General features: G+C 41.1%; 1 protein-coding gene across 1 annotated transcript in view; it reads right to left on the bottom strand.

Moving 5' to 3' along the window:
• ADGRF1 (adhesion G protein-coupled receptor F1) overlaps positions 1–22,016 on the bottom strand; it is a 125,499-nt gene that overhangs the window by 596 nt on the left and 102,887 nt on the right. Inside the window, exons 13-14 of the mRNA XM_033938361.1 lie at positions 20,711–20,770; positions 11,831–11,898 (exon numbers count right to left, since the gene is read on the bottom strand). Coding sequence (XP_033794252.1) covers positions 11,831–11,898; positions 20,711–20,770 — 128 coding nt within the window. The remainder of the gene's footprint in view (positions 1–11,830; positions 11,899–20,710; positions 20,771–22,016) is intronic.

The raw sequence follows: 22,016 nt of genomic DNA, 5'->3' as shown, positions 1-22,016 counted from the left end.
AGATATAGTGGCGCTAGAAAAGGTTCAAAGAAGAGCAACCAAGATGGTAAAGGGAAGGAACTCCTCTCGTATGAGGAAAGACTAAAATGGTTAGGGCTCTTCAGCTTGGAAAAGAAACAGTTGAGGGGAGATATGATTGAAATCTACAAAATCCTGAATGGTGTAGAACAGGTACAAGTGGATCGATTTTTCACTCCGTCAAAAATTACAAAGACTAGGGGACACCCGATGAAGTTACACGGAAATATTTTTAAAACCAATAGGAGGAAATATTTTTTCACTCAGAGAATAGTTAAGCTCTGGAACGCGTTGCCAGAGGATGTGGTAAGAGCGGATAGCGTAGCTGGTTTTAAGAAAGTTTTGGACAAGTTCCTGGAGGAAAAGTCCATAGTCTGTTATTGAGAAAGACATGGGGGAAGCCCTGTATTGGTAGCATGGAATATTGCTAAACCTTGTGGTTTGGCCAAGTACTAGTGACCTGGATTGGCCACCGTGAGAACGGGCTACTGGGCTTGATGGACCATTGGTCTGACCCAGTAAGGCTATTCTTATGTTCTTATGTTTATTAAAGAGTGGTAAGTTTTTGCAGTTACTGCACTTGTACCGCAAAAATGAACATGCAGTAATTGCAAAGCCTTTATGTTAAAAGAAGGGTGTGTGTCTAATATCTGCCCTGATATTACTGCACAGGGCAGACACTTATGTCACCACACAACACTGCATTACATGCCATTGCAAATAAACATAGAAACATGATGGCAGCTAAAGGCCAAATGGCCCATCCAGTCTGCCCATCTACAGTAATCATTATCTCTTTCTCTCTCTGAGAGATCCCACGTGCCTATCCCAGGCCCTCTTGAATTCAGACACAGTCTCTGTCTCCACCATCTCTTCCGGGAGACTGTTCCACGCATCTACCACTCTTTTTGTAAAAAATTATTTCCTTAGATTACTCCGGAGCCTATCACCTCTTAACTTTATCCTATGCCCTCTCATTCCAGAGCTTCCTTTCAAATGAAAGAGACTGTCTTAAAGAGACTCTGTGTGCCACACATGAGTTGTCGTACAGGGTTAACCATAAGCAAATAAATTTATAAAGGCCTGTTGAGGTAGAACTCTCTTTTTTTAATTCTTTATTCATTTTTACAACTTACAACAAGTATAATCGGAAATAACATTTAAACTTACAAACATCACTTGAATTTCTATTACAATCATCTTAAATTAATAAAATTTATATCACCCCCCCCCCTCCCTCCCTTACCATATCATATGTAATCACGTATCTCATATAATATATTCTTTTCTACTAATTCAAACAATTAATGTAAGATCAGAAACCCCCACCCCACCCCCATCCTCTGTTACAATTGTATAATTAAGGGAAAAATGTTATTTACTCATTACAATAATCTGTTAATGGTCCCCACACATCCTTGAATTTATTAAAATGTCCTTCCTGTATCGCTAATATTCTTTCCATCTTATATATATATGGCACAAAGAATTCTACCAGAAATTAAAGTTTAATCTACTCCAATTCTTCCAATTAAAAGTAATTTGTTGAATGGCGACTCCAGTCATAATTAGCAAGAGCTTTTTATATTTTGAAGATATTTGATTCTTAGAAACATAGAAAATGACGGCAGAAAAGGTCCACGGCCCATCAAGTCTGCCCATTGTAATGACCCATCCCCCTAACTTCTTCCCCTAAGAGATCCCACTGCCTATCCCATTTTTTCTTAAAATCTGTCACGCTGCTGGCCTCAATTACCTGCAGTGGAAGTTCATTCCAATGATCAACCACCCTTTCGGTGAAGAAATACTTCCTGGTGTCGCCATGAAATTTCCCGCCCTTGATTTTCAGCGGATGCCCTCTTGTGGCCGTGGATCCTTTAAGAAAAAAAGATATCATCTTCCACCTCGATAAGGCCCGTGATATATTTGAACGTCTCAATCATGTCTCCTCTCTCTCTACGTTCCTCGATTGAGTATAGCTGCAATTTACTCAGCCTTTCCTCATATGGGAGATCCTTGAGTCCTGAGACCATCCTGGTGGCCATTCGCTGAACCGATTCAGCTCTCAGCACAACTTTTTGGTAATGTGACCTCCAGAATTGTATACAATATTCCAGATGAGGTCTCACCATTGATCTGTACAACGGCATTATGACTTCGGGCTTCCGGCTGACGAAACTTCTATGGATACAACCCATCATTTGTCTAGCCTTGGATGAAGCTTTCTCCACTTGATTGGCAGTTTTCATGTCTTCACTAATGATCACTTCTAAGTCACGTTCTGCTGCAGTCCTAGCTAAGATCTCACCATTTAGGATGTAAGTTCTGCACGGATTTCTGCTGCCAAGGTGCATGACCTTATACTTTTTAGCATTGAAGCTTAGTTGCCAAGTTGCCCTCATTGACATGCCAAATAAAATAGTATCATATGATAGGGCCACCGGATTCTCCAATAAACTATTTATTTGACCCCATATTGATTTCCAGAAATCCAAAATAAATGGACAATAGAATAATAGATTATCTAGAGTCCCAGCTTCAAGATTGCAGTGCCAATATCTATCAGACTTAGAGCTATCTAATTTATGTAAATAAACAGGGGTCCAAAATGCTCTATGTAATAGAAAAAAACAAGTTTGTCCCATAGATGCAGATACTGTACATTTCATCCTCCAAGACAAAATTCGTGGCCACTGAGACGCCGTAATTTGATGCTTGATCTCAATGCTCCAGATGTCCCGAAGACCAGTTTTTGGTTTTGTATTTATAAATCTAGATATTAATTTGTACCACTGTGCAGCCTGGTGTCCCAGAAAGTCCATCTGAAAGCATAAGAACTCTAAATTATATTGATTAGTGAGATTTTTCCATTCAGGGAACCCTGCCTGAATAGCTTGCTTCAGTTGCAACCATCTATAACTTTGTGAATTATTAAGACCATATTTATGTTGCAACTGTGAAAACTCAAGCAGTTTACCATTAAAAATCACATCTTCTAATACACGTATTCCTGCAATCATCCAATGCTTCCAAATGACCTTATATCCGCCAATTTGAATCTTGGAGTTCAGCCATATAATTTGATTTGTTGATTTATTAATTGGAATAGGTGTTAAATTGTTCACATATCTTATTGGTTTCCATGTGTCTACAAGTAAACTATTTTCTTTATATAATCTAGGCATTTTGATACTAAGTACATGGCATAGTCGCAGAGGAAACATGAGGCGCCATTCCAACCAAAACCAATCTGGGATATTATCAACAGGCTCTGGGAGGATCCAATACATACCCTAGCGCATAATATAGGATTGATGATACCTATAGAAGTTGGGAAAATTTACCCCTCCCTCTGTAATTGGTTTTTGTAGAGATACTAAAGCAATTCTAACCTTTTAACCCAGCCAAATAAATTTTGTTAGAATACAATTTAATTTTTTATAAAAGGACCCCTGAAAAAAACCTGGTAACATTCCCATTTGATAACAAATCAGAGGCAAAATCATCATTTTAATAGTTTGGACTCTCCTCCACCAAGACAGATGTAAAGGATTCCATTGCTCACCCATTTCTGTTACCTTCTGTAATAAAAATTTTTCATTCACTTTCATTGTTTCTCCCAACGTGTTTTTTATCCAAATGCCTAAATATTTTATTCCGTCCTCTTTCCATAGAAAGGAGAATGTTTCAAATAATCCTTTTGTACAATGGACATTAAGTGGAAGAACTTCTGATTTACTCCAATTTATCTTGTATCCTGAAAATTTTCCAAATTTCTCTATCAATTCTAATAAGCTTGGAATGGTTGTTTCCGGATTTCTCAAATGAAGCAGTATATCGTTTGCATAAGCGGAAATTTTATATTCCTGATCTGAATAAGGAGTACTTTTATCTCCTTTGCTTGCTGAATAGCTAATAACAAGGGTTCTAATACAATATCAAAAAGCAAAGGAGACAAAGGACAGCCTTGTCTAATCCCCCTCTGCAGACTAAAACGCTCTGAGAAATTATTATTAATATATAATCTAGCAGCAGGGGAGCTATAAAAAGTTTGGATCATTTGTATAAATCCTGTACCTATACCAAATCATTCCATTGCTTGATACATGAAGGCCCATTCAACCCGATCAAAGGCTTTCTCTGCGTCCAAGGATACAGAAAAGGCCAGATCATTCATAGCTTTTGTTAAATTTAACATGTGAAAAGCCAATCTGGTGTTGTTAGAGGAATGTCTTTGAGCAACAAATCCTGTTTGGTACATACCAATAATAAAAGAGAGAGCCTTGGCCAAGCGTAAAGCCAATACTTTAGCTAGAAGTTTACCATCTACATTAATTAGGAAATAGGCCTGTAATTTGAAACCAATGTGGGATCTTTATTTGGCTTCGGCAAAACTATAGTAACAGATTCTGCCATAGTACCTGTAATGCAACCTTTAGTTAGTTGACCCTGATATAAATTTAGCAAATATGATAATAGGATAGTTTGAAATGATTTATAGAACTCTACTGTGAAACCATCACCACCTGGAGCGGATCCAACTCTAAGGGACTTCAACGCTGTTTGCAACTCTTTTAGTGATATTAGCTTTTCTAAAATTTCTTTTATATGCTCAGGAATTTTTGGTCCCTTAATTAATTTTAAAAATTCTAAACCATCCTTTTCTTTATCTAAATAAGGCCCAGAAGAATACAGGTCTTTATAAAAATTTAAAAATTGTTTTAAAATCGATTCAATTTGAGAATGAGTAATCTCTTTTTCATCCTTTATCGCCACTATTTTTGTTTATCATTTTTTTGCTTTCAGATAGTTTGCCAATAATCTTCCCGCCTTATTTGAATTTCCATAATACAAAGCTTGCTGAAAAAATAAGTATTTTCTTATCAGTTTAGAACAGTGGTCTCAAACTCATGGCCCGCCAGGTACTATTTTGCGGCCCGTGTCCTCTACTAGTGCTGCTCGCTCTTTGCAGTGTCCTCTGGCTTCCCTCTGGCCTCCCACTCTTACCTTCAGATAATTACTGCAGCCTGCAGAGAGGATTGCCGGTGCTGCAGCAATCCTTGCAGGCTGCCGTGGTCCTCGACAGCATGTTCCCTCTGCCGCAATCCTGCCCCTGATATCTGAGGAAGGGCGAGACTGCAGCAGAGGGAACATGTTGCGGAGGTCGATGGCAGCCTGCAAGGAATGTTACAGCACCGGCAATCCTCTCTGCAGGCTGCGTTAATTAGCTGAAACTAAGACTGGGAGGCCAAGGGGGAAGCTGGAGGATGCTGCAAAGAAGTGGGGAACATGCAGGCCTTCAGGGGAGGTGGGGAAGATTTATAAACTATAAGGAGTTTTACCTCATGCAAAATTGTGGTTTCTTTAATAAGACATTAACTATTTTTTCTGCGGCCCTCCAAATACCTACAAATCCAAAATGCGGCCCTGCAAAGGGTTTGAGTTTGAGACTACTGGTTTAGAAGATATCTCATTATATTTCCCTTTAGCTTTCAAGACGTCCTGTAGTGTAGAGTATTCCCATTTATCAATTAATTTTAATTCTAAAATCCTAATGTCTTGTTCTAAATTGGAAAATTGTCTTTTAACTCGTTTCTTAATATGTGCTGAAAATGAAATAATTTGACCTCTCATGGTTGCCTTAAAAGCATCCCATAAAGTTTCCATAGAGATATCTTCTGTATTATTAATTTGAAAATAATCATTTATTTTTAACTGAACTTCCTCAATGAAAGTTGGTTCCGCATGCAGTGTATTATCAAATCTCCATACAGGTCTACTATTATCTTGATCACTTATTTTAATTTTAATCCACACCCCTCCATGATCAGACAGAATAATTGGATCTATGGAGGCTTGTATTACTTGTTGAACTAAGGTATTTGAAACAAATATATAATCTGTTCTTGAAAAAGATTTATGATCATGGGAGCAAAAAAAAAAATTCCCGATCATTAAAATGAAATATTCGCCCTATATCTTTCAAATCACAATTTTGTATCAAATTATCTAATCCTAATGATTTCATAATTCTGCTAGGTTTTTTATCCATTAAAGGATCTATGAGGTGGCACTCTCCATCCTTCCACCAGTCCTCTCAGCCAAATATATATCATGACCTTCCTGCATTCCCCAATAACAGTTATCAAGCCCCCTCTCCACAGTCCTTTATACAACATCAAGATCCTACCTCCAAATAACCCAGCAACCTGACACACTAATCCTTCCCCCTGCCAGGAGAACCATGCTCCTGCCAGCAAAATCCTGCCCCCAGGTCTACCCTCCCTCATTTGCCAATCCTCCTTCTAGGACCCACCCAGAGGATCCTGCTTCACTGCTGCCTGGGCTAGTGCTGGATTCCACAGTGGCATAGATGACTCAGTAGTAGTCTCAAAGCAGTAGCACTACAACACAATTTCCAGGGTGAATGACACCATTTTGGATTCTGGCACCAACCAAGGAACCTTTAGCTACCAATGCTGACCCCAGGGTAAGACATGGAAGGGACAAGAGATGGGGGAAATGATGGATTGGGAAGAGAGGCTTTGCTGGTAGGCAATGTGGATTTCCTGGTGGGAACAGGGTTAATGTGTTAGAGACTAGTAGTTTGTTGAAGAGAGAGAGAGAGAGAGGGTCTTGATTTTGAAGCAGAAAGTCTTGATGTTGTGTCAGGGAGTGCAGAATGTTATGATGTAGTGATTGAGGGGTGCGGGATAGGGTTCAGGTGCTATAGGGGGATAAAGGTGAGGCATGTGGAATATGGGGAACAGCACCTCCATTGAAAATACACTCCACTACTGGACTGTTGGTATTGCAGCTGCACTTACCGTCACCTACTCTTGAGGTGGTGGTAAATTCAGGTGTTATAGTAGTTTTCAGCACAGTACTGCGACGGAGCTCATCGGATTTTATTTTTAGTCTATCAAATTGAACCCTTTTTAATCCAGTTGTATACCAAATGGTTCACTAGAATGAGGTTTTAACACTTGTAGGACCCCTGAGGAAGAAGTGTTTTTCTAAACAAGGACCGTATCTGGTCCTGATTTTAACCCAAAGTGAACTATATCTTTTGGATACAAACTGTCCATTGATTCAAATTAAAGACTTGGCATCTTGTACATCACCTCTGCAGTTTTCATTTTTTTATATGGTAGTAGTCATGACAGCTATCACAGCTGGCCACACCTCTGCCTGCCAATGTCATGCTCAGATCCTGCCCATTCCCATGTTAGGCAGTTAACCTGATATTTTTTTATCATGTGCTGTTGCTTTTAGTGGGGGAGACAGTAGCACGGGCTCCTACTACTGTTTGCCATGCAGTAAAACCCAAGGTAGCTGCTAGTTAGCTTACTAAAAAAAAAACAAGGGTTTGTACAAATACAACCATAATTTATTCACTTAGCTTGAGGAGGGGACAGAGCATTGGGTGGGGCCAAATTATTCTCCAATTATTCCGAAAACATCTGAAAACCTGGCTTTTTCAAAATTGTGATCTTCGCTTCCCTCTATTTTATCCCTATCCCTATTGTATTTTTTTCTTTAATTTTCTGTAAACTGTGCCGAGCTCTATTTCTATAGAGAAGATGCGGTATATAAGCTTAAGGTTTAGTTTATGGGGGAGGGGGTGATATCAAGCGCGAGGGGCCGACGCCTGCAGCTTTGAACAGAAAAGCAACTACAGGCAGCAAGGGAGCCGGCCAGAAACAAAACACTCGCCGGAGGGAGGCACAGAAGAAATGCTGCTTCTGCATGGGGGAGGGGGAAAAATGCTGCTGCTGCAGAGGGAAGGGGTAGAGGGAGAGAAATGCTGCTGCTGCATAGGGGAGGATGAAAAGAAATGCTGTTGCTGCTGCACCTAATTGGGGAGAGAGAAGGAAGGATGGAGAAGGAAAAGGGAGAGGAACGAGAGATGCCAAGTCCATGGGAAGGAGGGAAAGGAAAGGAGATACCAGACCAGAGAGGGGGGAGGGAGAGATGCCGGGGCATGGGGGAGGGAAGGAGACAGATGCCAGGCTAGGGGAAAGGAAGGAAGGAGAGGAGATGCCAGATAATGGAGGGGAGGGAGAGTTGGAAGGAGAGGAGAGAGATGCCAGGGTGTGGGGGTAGGGAAGGAAACTAAGGAGACAAATGCCAGACCAGAGGGAAAGGAGGGAGAGGACGTGCCAGAGCATGGAGGGAGAAAGATGCCAGTGCATAGAGGGAGGGAAGGGAAAGAGATAGAGATGCCAGACCATGGGTGGAGTGGGAAGGAAATAAGGAAAGGAGAAGAGAGAGATGCCAGAGCATAAGGGAGGGGATGGAGACAGAAAAATGGACAGGGGTTGAAGCTGAAATGAATCATGTACAAAGGAGAGCAAGGGCACAAGATAGACAGTTTATGGAAAGACCATAGAAAGAGGGAAGATACCATATGGAACATGGAAAGGATGGACAGTGGATGGAAAGGGCAGAGAGAGAGGGCAGACAGTGGATGGAAGGGGCTGATGCTGCATGGAAGACAGAGAAAGGACAGATGCTGGCTAGAAAGAAGAGAGTGAAGACAAGATGATTAAAGCAGAAATGACAAAAGATAGAAAAAATATTTTTTTTGTTGCTTTAGAATACAGTAGTATTGTAGTTGCATTGATAAAACTTTTATAAACAAAAAATAAGGTAATCTTTTTATTGGACTTATTTTAATACATTTTTTTTATAACTTTTAGAGACCAAAACCCCCTTTTACAGGTCAGGACAGTATAATGTAACAGCAGTATATTATATTAACCTGAAGGAGGCTATGGCCTCTGAAAGTTAATTGAAAAATGGATTAGTCCAATAAAATGGTATATTCTTATTTTCAGTTTTTGTTTTATTTCTATTTATTAATTTGTAAAGTGGTGATTGTTTGTCAGTTTCTTCAAATTTACATCTGCTCTATTTATATTTTGCAGAGTATTAGGGAACTATGTGTCATTATTTCTGTGGTGCTTCACTGTATGCAGTTTGGCTTCTTGGCGGTTCAATTGACTTTTATCTACATATTTCTATTTCTAGTTTGAGACTACTGTACTTATTCCATAATGGGTGAGGGTGTATCTGTGTTTTGTGTGTATGAAAGACATGTTTTTCAGATAGCATTGACTAGCCTTGTTTGGCGAAATGCATCGGGCATGGTTCTTATGAAACACCTTGAATAAACCTGATTTGAATTTTCTTTTGTTTCATGTTGGATTCTTTGGTGGACTGCTTGCCTTGTTGTTTTGTTACAAGTTAACATACATGGAGTGGAACATACTGGAGGAGTTACAGATTTGGTTGTTTATTCATACATATGGGTTAAAGTTGGTTGACATAGAGTGAGACAGTTGAGAGGCGTTGTAAACTGTTATTAATATAGACTTATATTTCAGATAGTATTGCTGCTTTACAATATATTTGAACACTTTTATATATGTATGGAAAGGGTTCAGAGTTAAAAGTCCTCCTGGGTAAGTAGGTGGGAAGGGAAGGAAGGGGGATTTGTTCAGAGATGTTTGGGTGTTGATTAGAAGAAAAACTATGCACTGGTATGCTAATGGAAGTGGGGCGTGGGTGGGGCAGGGCCAGGGGGGCCCAGTGTACTTGTGTGCCTAGTGGCCCTTGAAGAATTAATCCTGCCCTGTCTGTGCCCAGAAGATGGCATGGACAGATCCAAGATCAAGTTATGCATATGTTACATCGCATCATTCTATATACCATGAGTTTATTTTGTTGGACAGACTGGGCAGGTCTTTATCTGCCATCATCTACTATGTCTTACATTTGTTTACTTAATTATGTGCAATGATTACATCTATGCATGGCTTTGGCATGTATAGTATGAGCACTTATTTTATGCTGCCACTTGGAAAGACTTTCTTATTTTGAAAACCTTTCAACTTTGGAATTCTTTTTTTTTTTTTTTGTAGTTCAATAAATTTTTATTCAGTATTTTAAAAAATACAAGGAGCAATTCAAATACATAAAAGTAGTATAACATTTTGCATTAATATAGTTATTTATAAAGGCCCATATTATTAAGAAAAGCTCAGAGTATTGGATTTGTTTGTGGTGATGTATGACAATAGAAAGTGAAATAGGACAAAGTAAAAATTGAAAGAGAGAGGAAAAAAGAAGAGAAAGAAAAAAAAAAAAAAACTTTGGAATTCTTTGTCTGAGTAATATTCTCTATGGCAGTGGTTCCCAACCCTGTCCTGGAGGAACACCAGGCCAATTGGGTTTTCAGGCTAGCCCTAATGAATATGCATGAAGCAAATTTGCATGCCTATCACTTCCATCATATGCAAATCTCTCTCATGCATATTCATTAGGGCTAGCCTGAAAACCCGATTGGCCTGGTGTTCCTCCAGGACAGGGTTGGGAATCACTGCTCTATGGCAGGGGTGGACAACTCCGGTCCTCGAGGGCCGGAATCCAGTCAGGTTTTCAGAATTTCCCCAATGAATATGCATGAGATCTATTTGCATGCTCTGGTTTCAATGCATATTCATTGGGGAAATCATGAAACCCCGACTGGATTCCGGCCCTCGAGGACCGGAGTTGCCACCCCTGCTCTAAGGAATATCACTTTACCCCCTGATTCTATAAATGATGCTAAAATTAGGCTCCTAGTTTGGCATACTTAGGTGAACAATGTAATTATTTAAAAAGCTTAATTTGTGCCTAGCTTAAGTTTAAATTAATTGGGTGGTATGCACCTAGTCATATATGGAGAGGCATTTTTTTAAAAAAAATCTGTTTGATTATGTCTATAAGATGGATGTTTTTGCCCTGAAAACATCCAAAATGAATAGCCATTTTCCAAAGTGAAATGGCCAACTTTTGAATGACAAAAAAAAAAAAAGGAACATGAATGTCTGTCTGGTATCATTTTGAAAAATATGGCCATACAGAATAGAAGAATAGAAGAATAACTTAGTAGTTAGTGCAGTAATATAGAGTCAACCCTCATTACAACTCTTTTTTCTAACCTGAGTGTACATCACTTCATTAGCCTTCGGGTTTACAGGTGTTTTATATGTTCCTCTGCTGTGTTGCTGATGACATCATCAGTGATGCGGCAGAGCAACCCCCGGGAGATAGAAAGCTGCAAAGCATCCTGTATAGATTGCTGCCAACACTGTTATAAGGTATTCCTGCCTCATGGTTCGGATGGGAGGGAGAGATGGGTCAGCGGGGCAGGAGGGGTGTGTGTGTGGTGACAGGTGGGTGGGGGGGGAGGCGCTGCTGCTGCCGGTAACTAGGGCTTATTTTCGGGGGTAGGGCTTATATTAAGACCCACCCCAAAAATCATGCTAGGGCTTATTTTCAGGGTAGGTCTTATTTTCGGGGAAACACGGTAGAAGGCTCAGAATTATTATTATTATTTTTTAAAGTGGTTCACAGCCCACTGCACTAACCTGCTTAATGCTTTGTTCAGAATGACTATGATACCTGCAGCTTACATAAAGCCTGATTTTCCTTTCCAGTTTCACTTTAAGAGGAGAGAGAAGGAGACAGCAGCCACTGGGGGATTAAGGAAAGGTCATGCCTTATCTCTCCAGTGATCAGCTACTCAATCAAAGCAAAAACATCCATCTTTTTAGACATGATTATTTCTTCCTGTTTGAAAATTGCTGTTGGACATCCTATTTTTGGGCCCTCTCTGGTCCCGCCAAAACATGCCCCCTTGCATGTTTCACAGTGTGGAACGTCCAAACTCTAACTTTCCAAAATCAAAATTTGGATAGTTTTCTTTAACAGATGAACCTTTTTTTTTAGTCATTTTAAGATATCCAATGAGCACCATACTTACCTTTTTATGTGAAATACTTTGCTAATTGTTTTTGGTATTGGACCACTGGAGAAATTCTCTGATGAATTCTACATGGGATAAAGAAAGTTGAAACAATCCCATCAGTTTGGGGTCAGTTCTCCTAGGAGATGATTTTATAAATGTATTTTCATGCATGTAAGGCAGTAAATCCACATAAAATGCTGCTTATAAAATTATTCCCCACACATAAGTACACATGGCCTATTTAATTTATTTAGTCATTTGAGATTACCACTATTAGGCCTTTTGGGATAGCAAAGCAGTTTACAGTCTTCAATATAAAAACATATGTAGAAAGAAAGAATGAAAATGAGAAAAGAAATATGGTAATTTCTGCCTCAATTGAGAGGGAGATGAAAGGAAAAAAGAGAAAAGATGGTGAAAATTCAATCCCTGATTTCCTCATCCAGGAAGCCTCATTGATCTTCAAAAGGTTGACGAAATAACAAGAGCACTGGCATTGAATATCTGGGTATAAGCAGATAGCACTTATCTGGTTAAGGACCAATATTCAGGCCATAACAGATAAGTGAAACCAAAGAAAGATTAGGTTCTTACCTCGATAATCTTCTTTCTTGTGGATGTGTCTAGTGGTCCTGTATGCTAGGGTTTTGCATCTGAACCCGCAAGTTGCTTGCAGAATGCTGTCAATCATCTTTTGAACTCTGCCTCCTTCCCAAGAAGCTGCTCCTGCTCTCTCAGTTTGTACAAAGGCAATTAAGTGCCACTATAATGACAAACATAACTGAAAGGATGGAAACGGGGAAAACCCCCAACACTACAGTTCACTTCTGCTCTGTAACAAAAAGGTATAAAAACGGTGTGCAACCAGCACTAATTTTGCACATAGCTCATAGCTATTCACATGTCCAAATTATATTGTAAGCTGTTCTGAGCAGGGACCAATTATTGCTTGTTAAATGTAAAGCTCTGTGTATGCCTTTCAGTGCTACATAATGATAAATAGTAGTAGTATGTCCTGCTATCAAGCAGAGACTTAAACCAGACTTTACGTTCTTCAGTGTTTTCCTTTTTTATATATTTATCCTCTCAGTTTATCTGAGAGACAGAGAATTCTCCAAATTTGAAATGATCTTAAGGCAGAAGGGAGGTAAAGCCCACTGATAAGGCAGGGCTTCAGAACTACTACACATCTACAAGAAAGAAGATTATTGAGGTAAGAACTGAGCATGGGCATTGGCGCCAGCGCACTTATAAAGCTGCAGTTGCCAATTAAGCTGCTATTTTTCACTCAAGGTGCGCAAAATAACAAAAATATGGAAAATGACGCAAACGCAAGTTTCACCAAAATATAATTTTATTGCTTGTATTTTGTCATTATGGATCTCAAAAGCTAGTTGCGTTAGCGGGAGGTCGTTAAAGTTGCCAAAATGCTGACCTTCTGATAACGAACTCAACTCGATACTTCAAAGCTTCCCATTATATACCTTTAGTCTAGTATGACATCATTGGCTGTAGGCCAATCAAAAACAGAGCAAAAACAGAGGTGGTCTTTAAATTCAGACAAAGAAAATTCCTTTACATGTTTAAAAGTTTCAGAAATCATATTTGTTTTGTTTATATCATTTCTGAATATACCTTAACATTTTATTACATATCCAATTTTCTTTTTGTCCTTCTTAAAACTTATTTCAGACAGCCTGTCTAGTATCAGGCAAGATGTTGAAATGTTCTCAGCCTTAGAGGAAAAGGAGGGGCTGTTTCCCCCCCTTTCTATGCTAGAGACTGCTACAGATCTCTGATTCTAACTTAACCATTTCCAGATGCTGTGTTCAGGATTTTTCATTAGTGTTCTTTTTATAAACCATTTATATCACCACATATCACATTCAGGGGCCCCAAACATTCATAATTTCATTCATACTATGTATTTCATTCATATTTAATGCATGTTATATCTCAGGTTGGCATACCTAAACTAATATGCTCTTCCTAACCAGCCTAAGGCACATCTGGTATAAATTAGAACCACGATGCTAGAAGTGGGAAACCTGAACAAAGGCTGAACACAAAATGGAGTAAAAACCAAGCAGAAGATACAGAAAGACAGAGAACCCAAAATGGAGTCCATGTATATCCTGATTTCCTCTATGATCTAGCTTAATAGCAAAGTACATAAAAAGAATATTATTATGCTTTTCCTTAATATTAATCTATAGTGTGTTTTTCTGGCTTTGGCAACATCCATTTTCAGATTTTTATTCACCAATTTTTTGTACGCTTCTATTGGGTGTGGCCTTAACTAACACATATGCTTATATCTAATTAGAGTTACCCAGAAAAACATTCCACAAAAATACTGCACTATCATGTCCTGACGTCCATTCCATTACCATCCCATAGACATCACCCCCTACTGGCCACGAGCCACTACTCCTCAGAACCTAATCTTTTTTTCTAGTGCAATGTGTCTAGTGGTCCTGAATGCTAGGGATATACCAATGCAGTCCTCGTAGTCTAGGGAGAGGCCCACTGAGCCTGCCTTCAAAATGGAGGACACGAAAACAGTGTTTTTTTGTCTGCTACATCCACCCTATAGCACATAGTAAAGGTATGAGGGGGTAGACCAAGTAGCTGCTCTACAGATTGCCTTGGGTGAAACTACCCGAGTTCCACCCATGAGGTAGTGACTCCTCTAGTGGAGTGTACTTTCAATGTCCTGACCTCCCTTTCTTGTCATGACTGATCAGAACAAAAAGATGATCCAATATGCGAAACTCATTGGTAACTGTGAGGTACTGGAGAAGCACTCACTTTACATGCAACACTTTATCCTTTTTCTTAGACCCCGTAGGGTGAAAGTGAGCAAATGGTCTTCCTGATTGATGTGGAAGGCCAAGACTACTTTTGAACAAAACCATGCACAAGGAGAGCCCTGCTTCCATAAACTTAAGAACTTAAGACAGAGCTTGTAAATCGGAAACTTGTCTTGCCAATGTAATCACCACCAAAAACACTGGCTTGACTGTATGATCTAGAAGGGAAGTTCCCATAAAGGCTAATACAGAGCTCTACTGAGACCTTGTTAAGATCTCAGGAAGGGAAAGGGAGGCGCACCAGAGGCACTACCAAAGAGTCCCTCTTAATAAACCAGGTGATATCTGAGTGAGAAGCCTGTGAGCTTCCTTTTTCCCTGAGCTGGAAACAGAAAAGCCTTCCATCTGCAACTTCAGCAATCCAACCAACAGACCCTTCTGAAGACCCTCTTGCAAAATGTTCAGGACTACTAACATTGGAGCTCGTAAGGGCTCTGCATCATCTACAGCACATCAGTGTTGAAAAGACTTCCAGGCCTTGGCATAGGTTGCTACTGTTAATGGTTTCATAGCTCTAAGCAGAGTGGAAACATTATCCGAGTAACTCTTGCTCGTCAGGGCCACCCACTTAAGAGCCATGCCGTAAGTCCAAAGTGTTCCGGTTTCTCAATAGGGACGGGTCTCTGAATGAGAAGATCCATTTGGACCGGCAGTCCAAGGCCTTCATTCCTCTAGAGGTGAACTAGGTGGGCGGTGGGGATGGGGTGGAAAGAGAAAGGGAGGAAAGGTGGAGTGCGAATCGGGCGCCACTAGGACTACCAACCCTGGATGACTCACAATCATGAGGATGACTCGCTCTAGCATGGTCCACAGTGAAAACATGTACAAAAGCCCTTTTTCCAGTCACAGTTTGACTAACCTGATCAACTCCATGCTTCTGGGCTTGTATCTTTTACTGCCTTTGTATTTACAGCCGAGGTCATCAAATCCATCTGTGGATGCCTCCACCACTGAATTATGAAGTTGAATGCCTGGGATCGAGAGTCTGCTGACTTAGAAAGTTGGCCTGCATATTTTCCACTCCCACCACGTGCATGGCCGAGAGGGCCTACAGATGGGCTTCTGCCCATTGAAAGAGGAGTGAAGCTTCTAGTGGGCCCTTCTAGTGCCTTCTTGCCTGTTGACAAAGGCCACCACTGTTGCATTGTCTGAGAAGACTCTGACTGCCTTACCTTCCAGAGACTTCTCCAGTGCCTGAAGTACTAGTCGAATGGCTCCGAGTGCTAGTCAATTTATGTACCACTTTTGCTGAGGCAGGGTCCAATGACCCTGAACTAGATGTCCATTGCAATGACTTCTCCAACCGTAAAGGCTGGCATCAGTTGTTAGAATCTCCCAGGAGGAAATTCAGAGAGATATGCTTCTTGAGAGAGCAGCTGGCTGCAGCCACCACTGCAGACTGCTCTTTGTTTCTGGTACCCAGGGTAATGATTGCTGAAGCGAGTCCATCTGAGGATGCCATTGAGAGAGAAGAGAGTCTTGGAGAGGCCTCATTTTAACTCTTGCCCAAGGAATCACCTCTATGGCTGCTGTGGGAGACAGATTCTGTAGCAAGTACAAAATCTGCTACCAGAGCTTCAGTCTTCGTGACTCTGAAAGAAAGACCTGGCCCAGGGCTGTGCTGAACAAAACTCCCAGGTACTCCAGTTGCTGAGTTGGCTCCAGCTGTCTTTTCTTGAAGTTGCCAATCCATTCCAAGTCCTGGATGAGTTAGACCACCATTGTGAGCCCACCGGGACAGACAGGAAAAAATGCTTGAGTACCTGAATAAATTAATTAAAACTGTTCTGAGCTCTCTTGGGAGAACAGTATAGAAAATTGAATAAATTAATAAATTAAAACTGAAGGTAAAGCATTGTAGTATAATGGGCCAAAGGCAGAAAAGGAGTAACACCTAGTTCTTGTAGATTACTCTAGAGTAAGTGAGTTCAGGAGCAGGCTTTGGGTGGAACATAGCATGAGTTATGATTTCTGCATGTACTTTATAAAACATACCCATTCATGTGTTCCTGAGCATTTATGCCCATTCCCAAGTTAGTATAGATTTCTGCAGCTTTTCAGGTGCCTGTGCAACCTGTTAGTGTAACTCACAGTTCTTCAACCGCCGGTCCACGGACCGGTGCCGGTCTGTAAAAAAATCTTGCCGGTCCGTGAAGGATTCAGGTCTCTGCCGCAGCAAAGGGTGCTGGCATCAGCTGACATGCAACTTCCTATTGCCGTCGCTATGCCAGCAATCCTTCCGTCCACCACCGACTCCTGCCGCATATGTCTCCTGCTCCAGCCTTTGTCTCCGCACCTCCAGACAAGCAGGGGCAGCTCTGTGTGCTTTTAACTTCGGCACACAGCTGCCCCTAAGCAGTATTTTAGCCGCGGTTTCATGAGACAATCTCGAGGCCTTTGCTAGGCTGGCCCGCTTTGATGATGCGATGTGGGCCAGCCTACCAAAGGCCCCAAGGCTGCCTCATGAAAGCGCGGCTAAAATACTGCTTAGGGGCAGCTGTGTGCCAAAGTTAAAAGCACACCGAGCTGCCGCTAGCCTACATAGAGGAAACATTTGCTGAAGAGGGAAGGAGGGAAGGGAGAAAGGGTACTCCTGGACAAGGGAGGGGAAGGGGGTACTGCTGACAGGGGAGAAGGGAAAAGGAAGGGACGAGAGTTACTGTTGGATATGGGGAGGAGAAAAGAGAGAAGGGGTACTTCTGGACAAGGGAGGGGAAGGAGATACTGCTGACAGGGGAGAAGGGAAAGGGAAGGGAAGAGAGTTACTGTTGGATAAGGGGAGGAAGAAAGGGAGAAGGTACTGCTGGACAGGGGAGGAGGAACATTGGAAGGAAACAGCTGGCAGGGAGATTAGAGGAGGGGAAGGAGTCAGGATGGAATGGAGAGATCAGATGAGGGAAAGGAGAGAGACAGAGGAATGACAAAGTAGAGAGAGATTGATGCTGGGAAGGTGGGTCAGATGAGAAATAAGGAAAGAGGGACAAAGATGCTAGATCTGGTGTAGGAGAGAGGGGCATAGAAAGAACGCAGATACCATATGGGAGGGGGAGAGGGCAGACAGTGGATGGAAGGGACAGATGCTGGATTGAAGAGACAGAGGGCAGACGCTGGATGGAAGAGAGTGAAAATACGACGAAAGCAGAAACCAGAGACAACAAAAGGTAGAAAAAAATAATTTTATTTCTATCTTGTGATTAGAATATATCAGATTTAAAATATGTATCCTGCTAGAGCTGATGTTAGACATAACTGGGGAGTGCAAAGCTCAGGCAGTGCGTCTTTAGCTTCCAGCTGGCTTAGGGCTTTCTCTGACCAGGAGGCGGTTGTCCTAGTTGCACTCCCCCTAACACCATTCCTGTGACTGTGGTATTCTGTTAGCATGATATTTGTGTAGCATTCTGTAATAATTTGGCATATTCAGTTTTCTTGATAGTAGAGGGGATATATGTGAAGGGGAGGGGAGGCCAGTGGTGTACCAAGGGGGGGGGAGGTCCGCCTGGGGTGCAGCCTTAGGGGGGGGTGCATAGTCAGCCAGGTCCGGAAAATTATACCGGGCCGCTTAGCCTGCCTCTCCCTGACGTCAATTCTGCCATCGGAGAGGAAGTTCGGGCCAGCCAATCGCTGCCTAGCTAGGCGGAACTTCCTCTCCGATGGCAGAATTGACATCGGGGAGAGGATTGCTGGTCAGCCCAACGCAGGGAAGGAGAGCTTGGGGCGGCAGTGGCTTTGGGGCATGTTACCCGATGGCAGTGACTTTGGGGGCTATTCCCTGATGGCGGCGGCAATGGCTTAGGGGAGGGCAGGGAGCAAGAAAGAAAGGGAGCAGGCAGGGAGACAGAAGGAAAGAAGGGAAACAGAAAACGAAAGGGGGCATGAAGAGAGAAAAAAGAAAGGGAGGCAGGGAGAAAGAAAGGGCAGGGAGAGAGGAAGAAAAAGTTGGGGGAGAGAACGAGGTCTGGAGGAGAGGAAGCATACAGGCTGAAAGACCGGAAGAAAGATTGGATGCACAGTCAGAAGAAGAAAGTGCAACCAGAGACTCATGAAATCACCAGACAAGGTAGGAAAAATTATTTTATTTTCAATTTAGTGATCAAAATGTGTCTGAATTTATATCTGCTGTCTATATTCTACACTATGACCTCCTTTTACTAAACCACAATAGCGGTTTTTAGCGCAGAGAGCCTATGAACGTCGAGAGCAGCCCTGGGCATTCAGCGCAGCTCCCTGCGCTAAAACTGCTATTGTGCTTTAGTAAAAAGGAAGGGGGGTATATTTGTCTATTTTTGTATGGTTGTTACGGAGGTGACAGTGCATAGAGTCATCTGCCTTGACCTCTTTGAAAAAACCCCAGAATAGGAATGATAATTAACATTTTCTCAGCGTACAGTGTGCTTTGTGTTTTTTAAAAAAATTTTATTGTTGATAGATCATTTTGACTTGGTCATTTTAAAAGTAGCTCGCAAGCCCAAAAAGTGTGGGCACCCCTGAGCTAGAGCGTTGAAGCTGCGTGTTTCTGCCATAAAGGTTATCTCTGATGCAACCGGAAGTTGCATCAGAAATGACCTTTAAGGCAGCCATATGTAACTACAATGCTCTGGCTGCTGTAAGAAGGCAGTTTAGACATCGCCGGCCACAGGGCAGGGAGGTTTGTCGGACCGGGGGAGGGAGAGAAAGCGCCACAAAGGTAAGGGGCAGGGAGGGAGAAAGGAGAAAAGGTGGGGTGGAGAGGAAAACAGGGTAAAACAGAGGGGGGAGAAGGATGCTGAAAGCACATGGGAAAGACAGAGTGGGGAGAAGATGCTGAAGGGAAATGAGGAACAGAGAGTTGGGAGAAGACGCTAGAAGGGAAAAAGACAGAGATGCCAGACTATGGGAGGAGCGAAGGGAAGAAGATGGGTGCCAGACCAATTTGGAAGGAGGGAGAAAGGGAGAGGCACTGTAACAGAGCAAATGGAAGATGCAGAGAGAAGAGAGACAGTGGATGGAAGGAAGAGAGTAACAAGAAGATGAGAAAAGCAGAAACCAGAGAAGACAAAGGTAGAACAAAAAAATTATATTTATTTATTGTTTTAGGAGACATGTGTCACTGTTTCTGTGGTGTTGCATTGTATGCAGAGTCCAGCTTCTTGCTGGTTCAATTTAACCTTTGTCTATGTATTTCTATTTTATCCCCCCTTTTACAAAACTGTGGAGCATTTTTTAGCGCTAGCTGTGGTGGTAGCAGCTCTGATATTCAGAATTCTATGAGCGTCAGAGCTGTTACCACCGTGGCTAAAATCCACACTACAGTTTTGTAAAAGGGGGAGGGATTAGTTTGTGATGACATATTCCATACTAGGCGAAGGTGTTTTCTGTGTTCTGTGTGTTCGAAAGACATGGTTTTCTGTTAGGATTGACGGTATAGGATTGATCTGTACTAGTCTGGCTTGTTTAGTTTTACAATGGGTGTATTGATGTTGTACTGCTCACTGCAGTATGTAAGATGCTGCTTTTTCCTAGGTACTCATTTGTGACATGTGGCTTGTAACTAAAAATCATGTTTTTCATACAGATGGGGGGGGTGCCAAAAAATGATGGGCCCCGGGTGTCACATGCTAGGCACGTCACTGGTCACCCATTAAGTGATTCTGCAGAGAAATAAAATTACCTTCAATGACACTGAAGCATGAGTGTTGAGTAATCTCAAAATATACTGGATTCTCCCTACTTCCCTTATGTATTGGTACATCAGGTTAGTTTGTGTTGGTTTTAGTTAATAATTAAGATCCTGTTTTAAATTGCAAATTGCTTTGAATTAATGATATTGCGATACATCAAAATTTTAATAAAACTTGAAACTTAAACTTGAAACTTAATAAAACTATTATAAATTCTTAATATCTCCCTGTCCTAATTCAACTTTTGGCTATGAATATCCTCCTTTGGCAATTGAAAGACATAGTGAAGTCTGGCAAAGCACAGACATCATCTGTAGTCAGTCAACAGATAGATAGATAAATAAATATCAGTTTTTAAGGATCACCTTTGTATGTTCTGATGACGATCTGGACAAAGAGAGCTTGTTTAATAATGCTTGCAGTACCTAAGTTTACAAGACAAAGAGATAAAAAAGCAGTGCATTGTTAACAATCTATAGTATATACAAATTATATTATATTATTTAATTATTTAGCCCATCCTCCCAAAGGAGCCCAGAATGGGTTAAAAGAGTACATTCACAGTATAAGCAGGACAAACTTTAGTGGGAAATACAGACTTGGCGGACATAGGGGGTTTAAATTTCAGCATTTACAGTATAAACATAACATACAGACTCAAAAACAGCCCCGAAGCCCTTTAAATCTCTATGGGCTTCAGGGCTGTTGCTGCGCGGTTTTGTAGAAGAGGGGGTTAGTGGACATAGGGTTGAATTATGGTGATTTTTGATCTGGTGGGTATAATATATGTTTTAATGGGAATGAGTTTGGATTTTAGAATATAGTACAATTTGATTTTATTTGGAGTGAATTTTAAGTTTGGTATTAGTTCAAGTTATGCTTACTGTGAAAGTCCATTTGGTGTATTAGGCGGTGCTTTTGAGATTTTACCTCTTTAATATGATGCAATCCCAGATTACGTGTTTTATTTTACATGGAGTTAAACCTTTCTAGGCAGATTCCAAATGCAGATACTCTTCCTAAGCTAAAAAAACACTATCGCGGTTTAGTAAAAAGGGAGGAGGTATATTTGTCTATTTTTGTATAGTTGTTATTGACGTGACATTACATAAAGTCATCTGCCTTGACCTCTTTGAAAACCCGAGGAATATAAATGATAATTAACATTTTCTCTGCGTACAGTGTGCTTTGTGTTTTTAAAATTTTATTGTTGGTAGATCATTTTGACTTGGCCATGAAGGTAAGGGGAGGGAGGGAGGGGAGCTGCTGAAAGACATCTAGTAATCCTTGCAGGCTTGACTGTGCAGGAAATTATTTTTGTAAAATCATGTTTTGTTATGTGACTGGCATTATTTAGACTTTAATTTCTATGAATGAATAGAATGAAAATGATATAAAATTATTTGCTTGTTTTTATGTGTGTGCGCTGAAGGAAAGTGGAGAGAGAGTGGGCTGAGGACGCTGAAGGGAAGTGGGGAAGAGAGAGTGGGGAGAAGACGCTGATTTATAAATTGACAATTGTACAGAATATTGTTTCTTTTTTTATACTTTAATATAAGTTCAATATAAAACAATTCAAGGCATGTGTGGATGGAATCAGGTGGTTTTTGGGGAGGGGGACCAAGCTTACGGGGATTAGTCCAATAAAATGGTATTTTCTTATTTCTTATT

The sequence above is a fragment of the Geotrypetes seraphini genome, chromosome 3, assembly GCF_902459505.1.
Source record: "Geotrypetes seraphini chromosome 3, aGeoSer1.1, whole genome shotgun sequence".
Lineage (NCBI taxonomy): Eukaryota > Metazoa > Chordata > Amphibia > Gymnophiona > Dermophiidae > Geotrypetes > Geotrypetes seraphini.
This window is presented reverse-complemented; position numbering and strand designations above follow the sequence as displayed.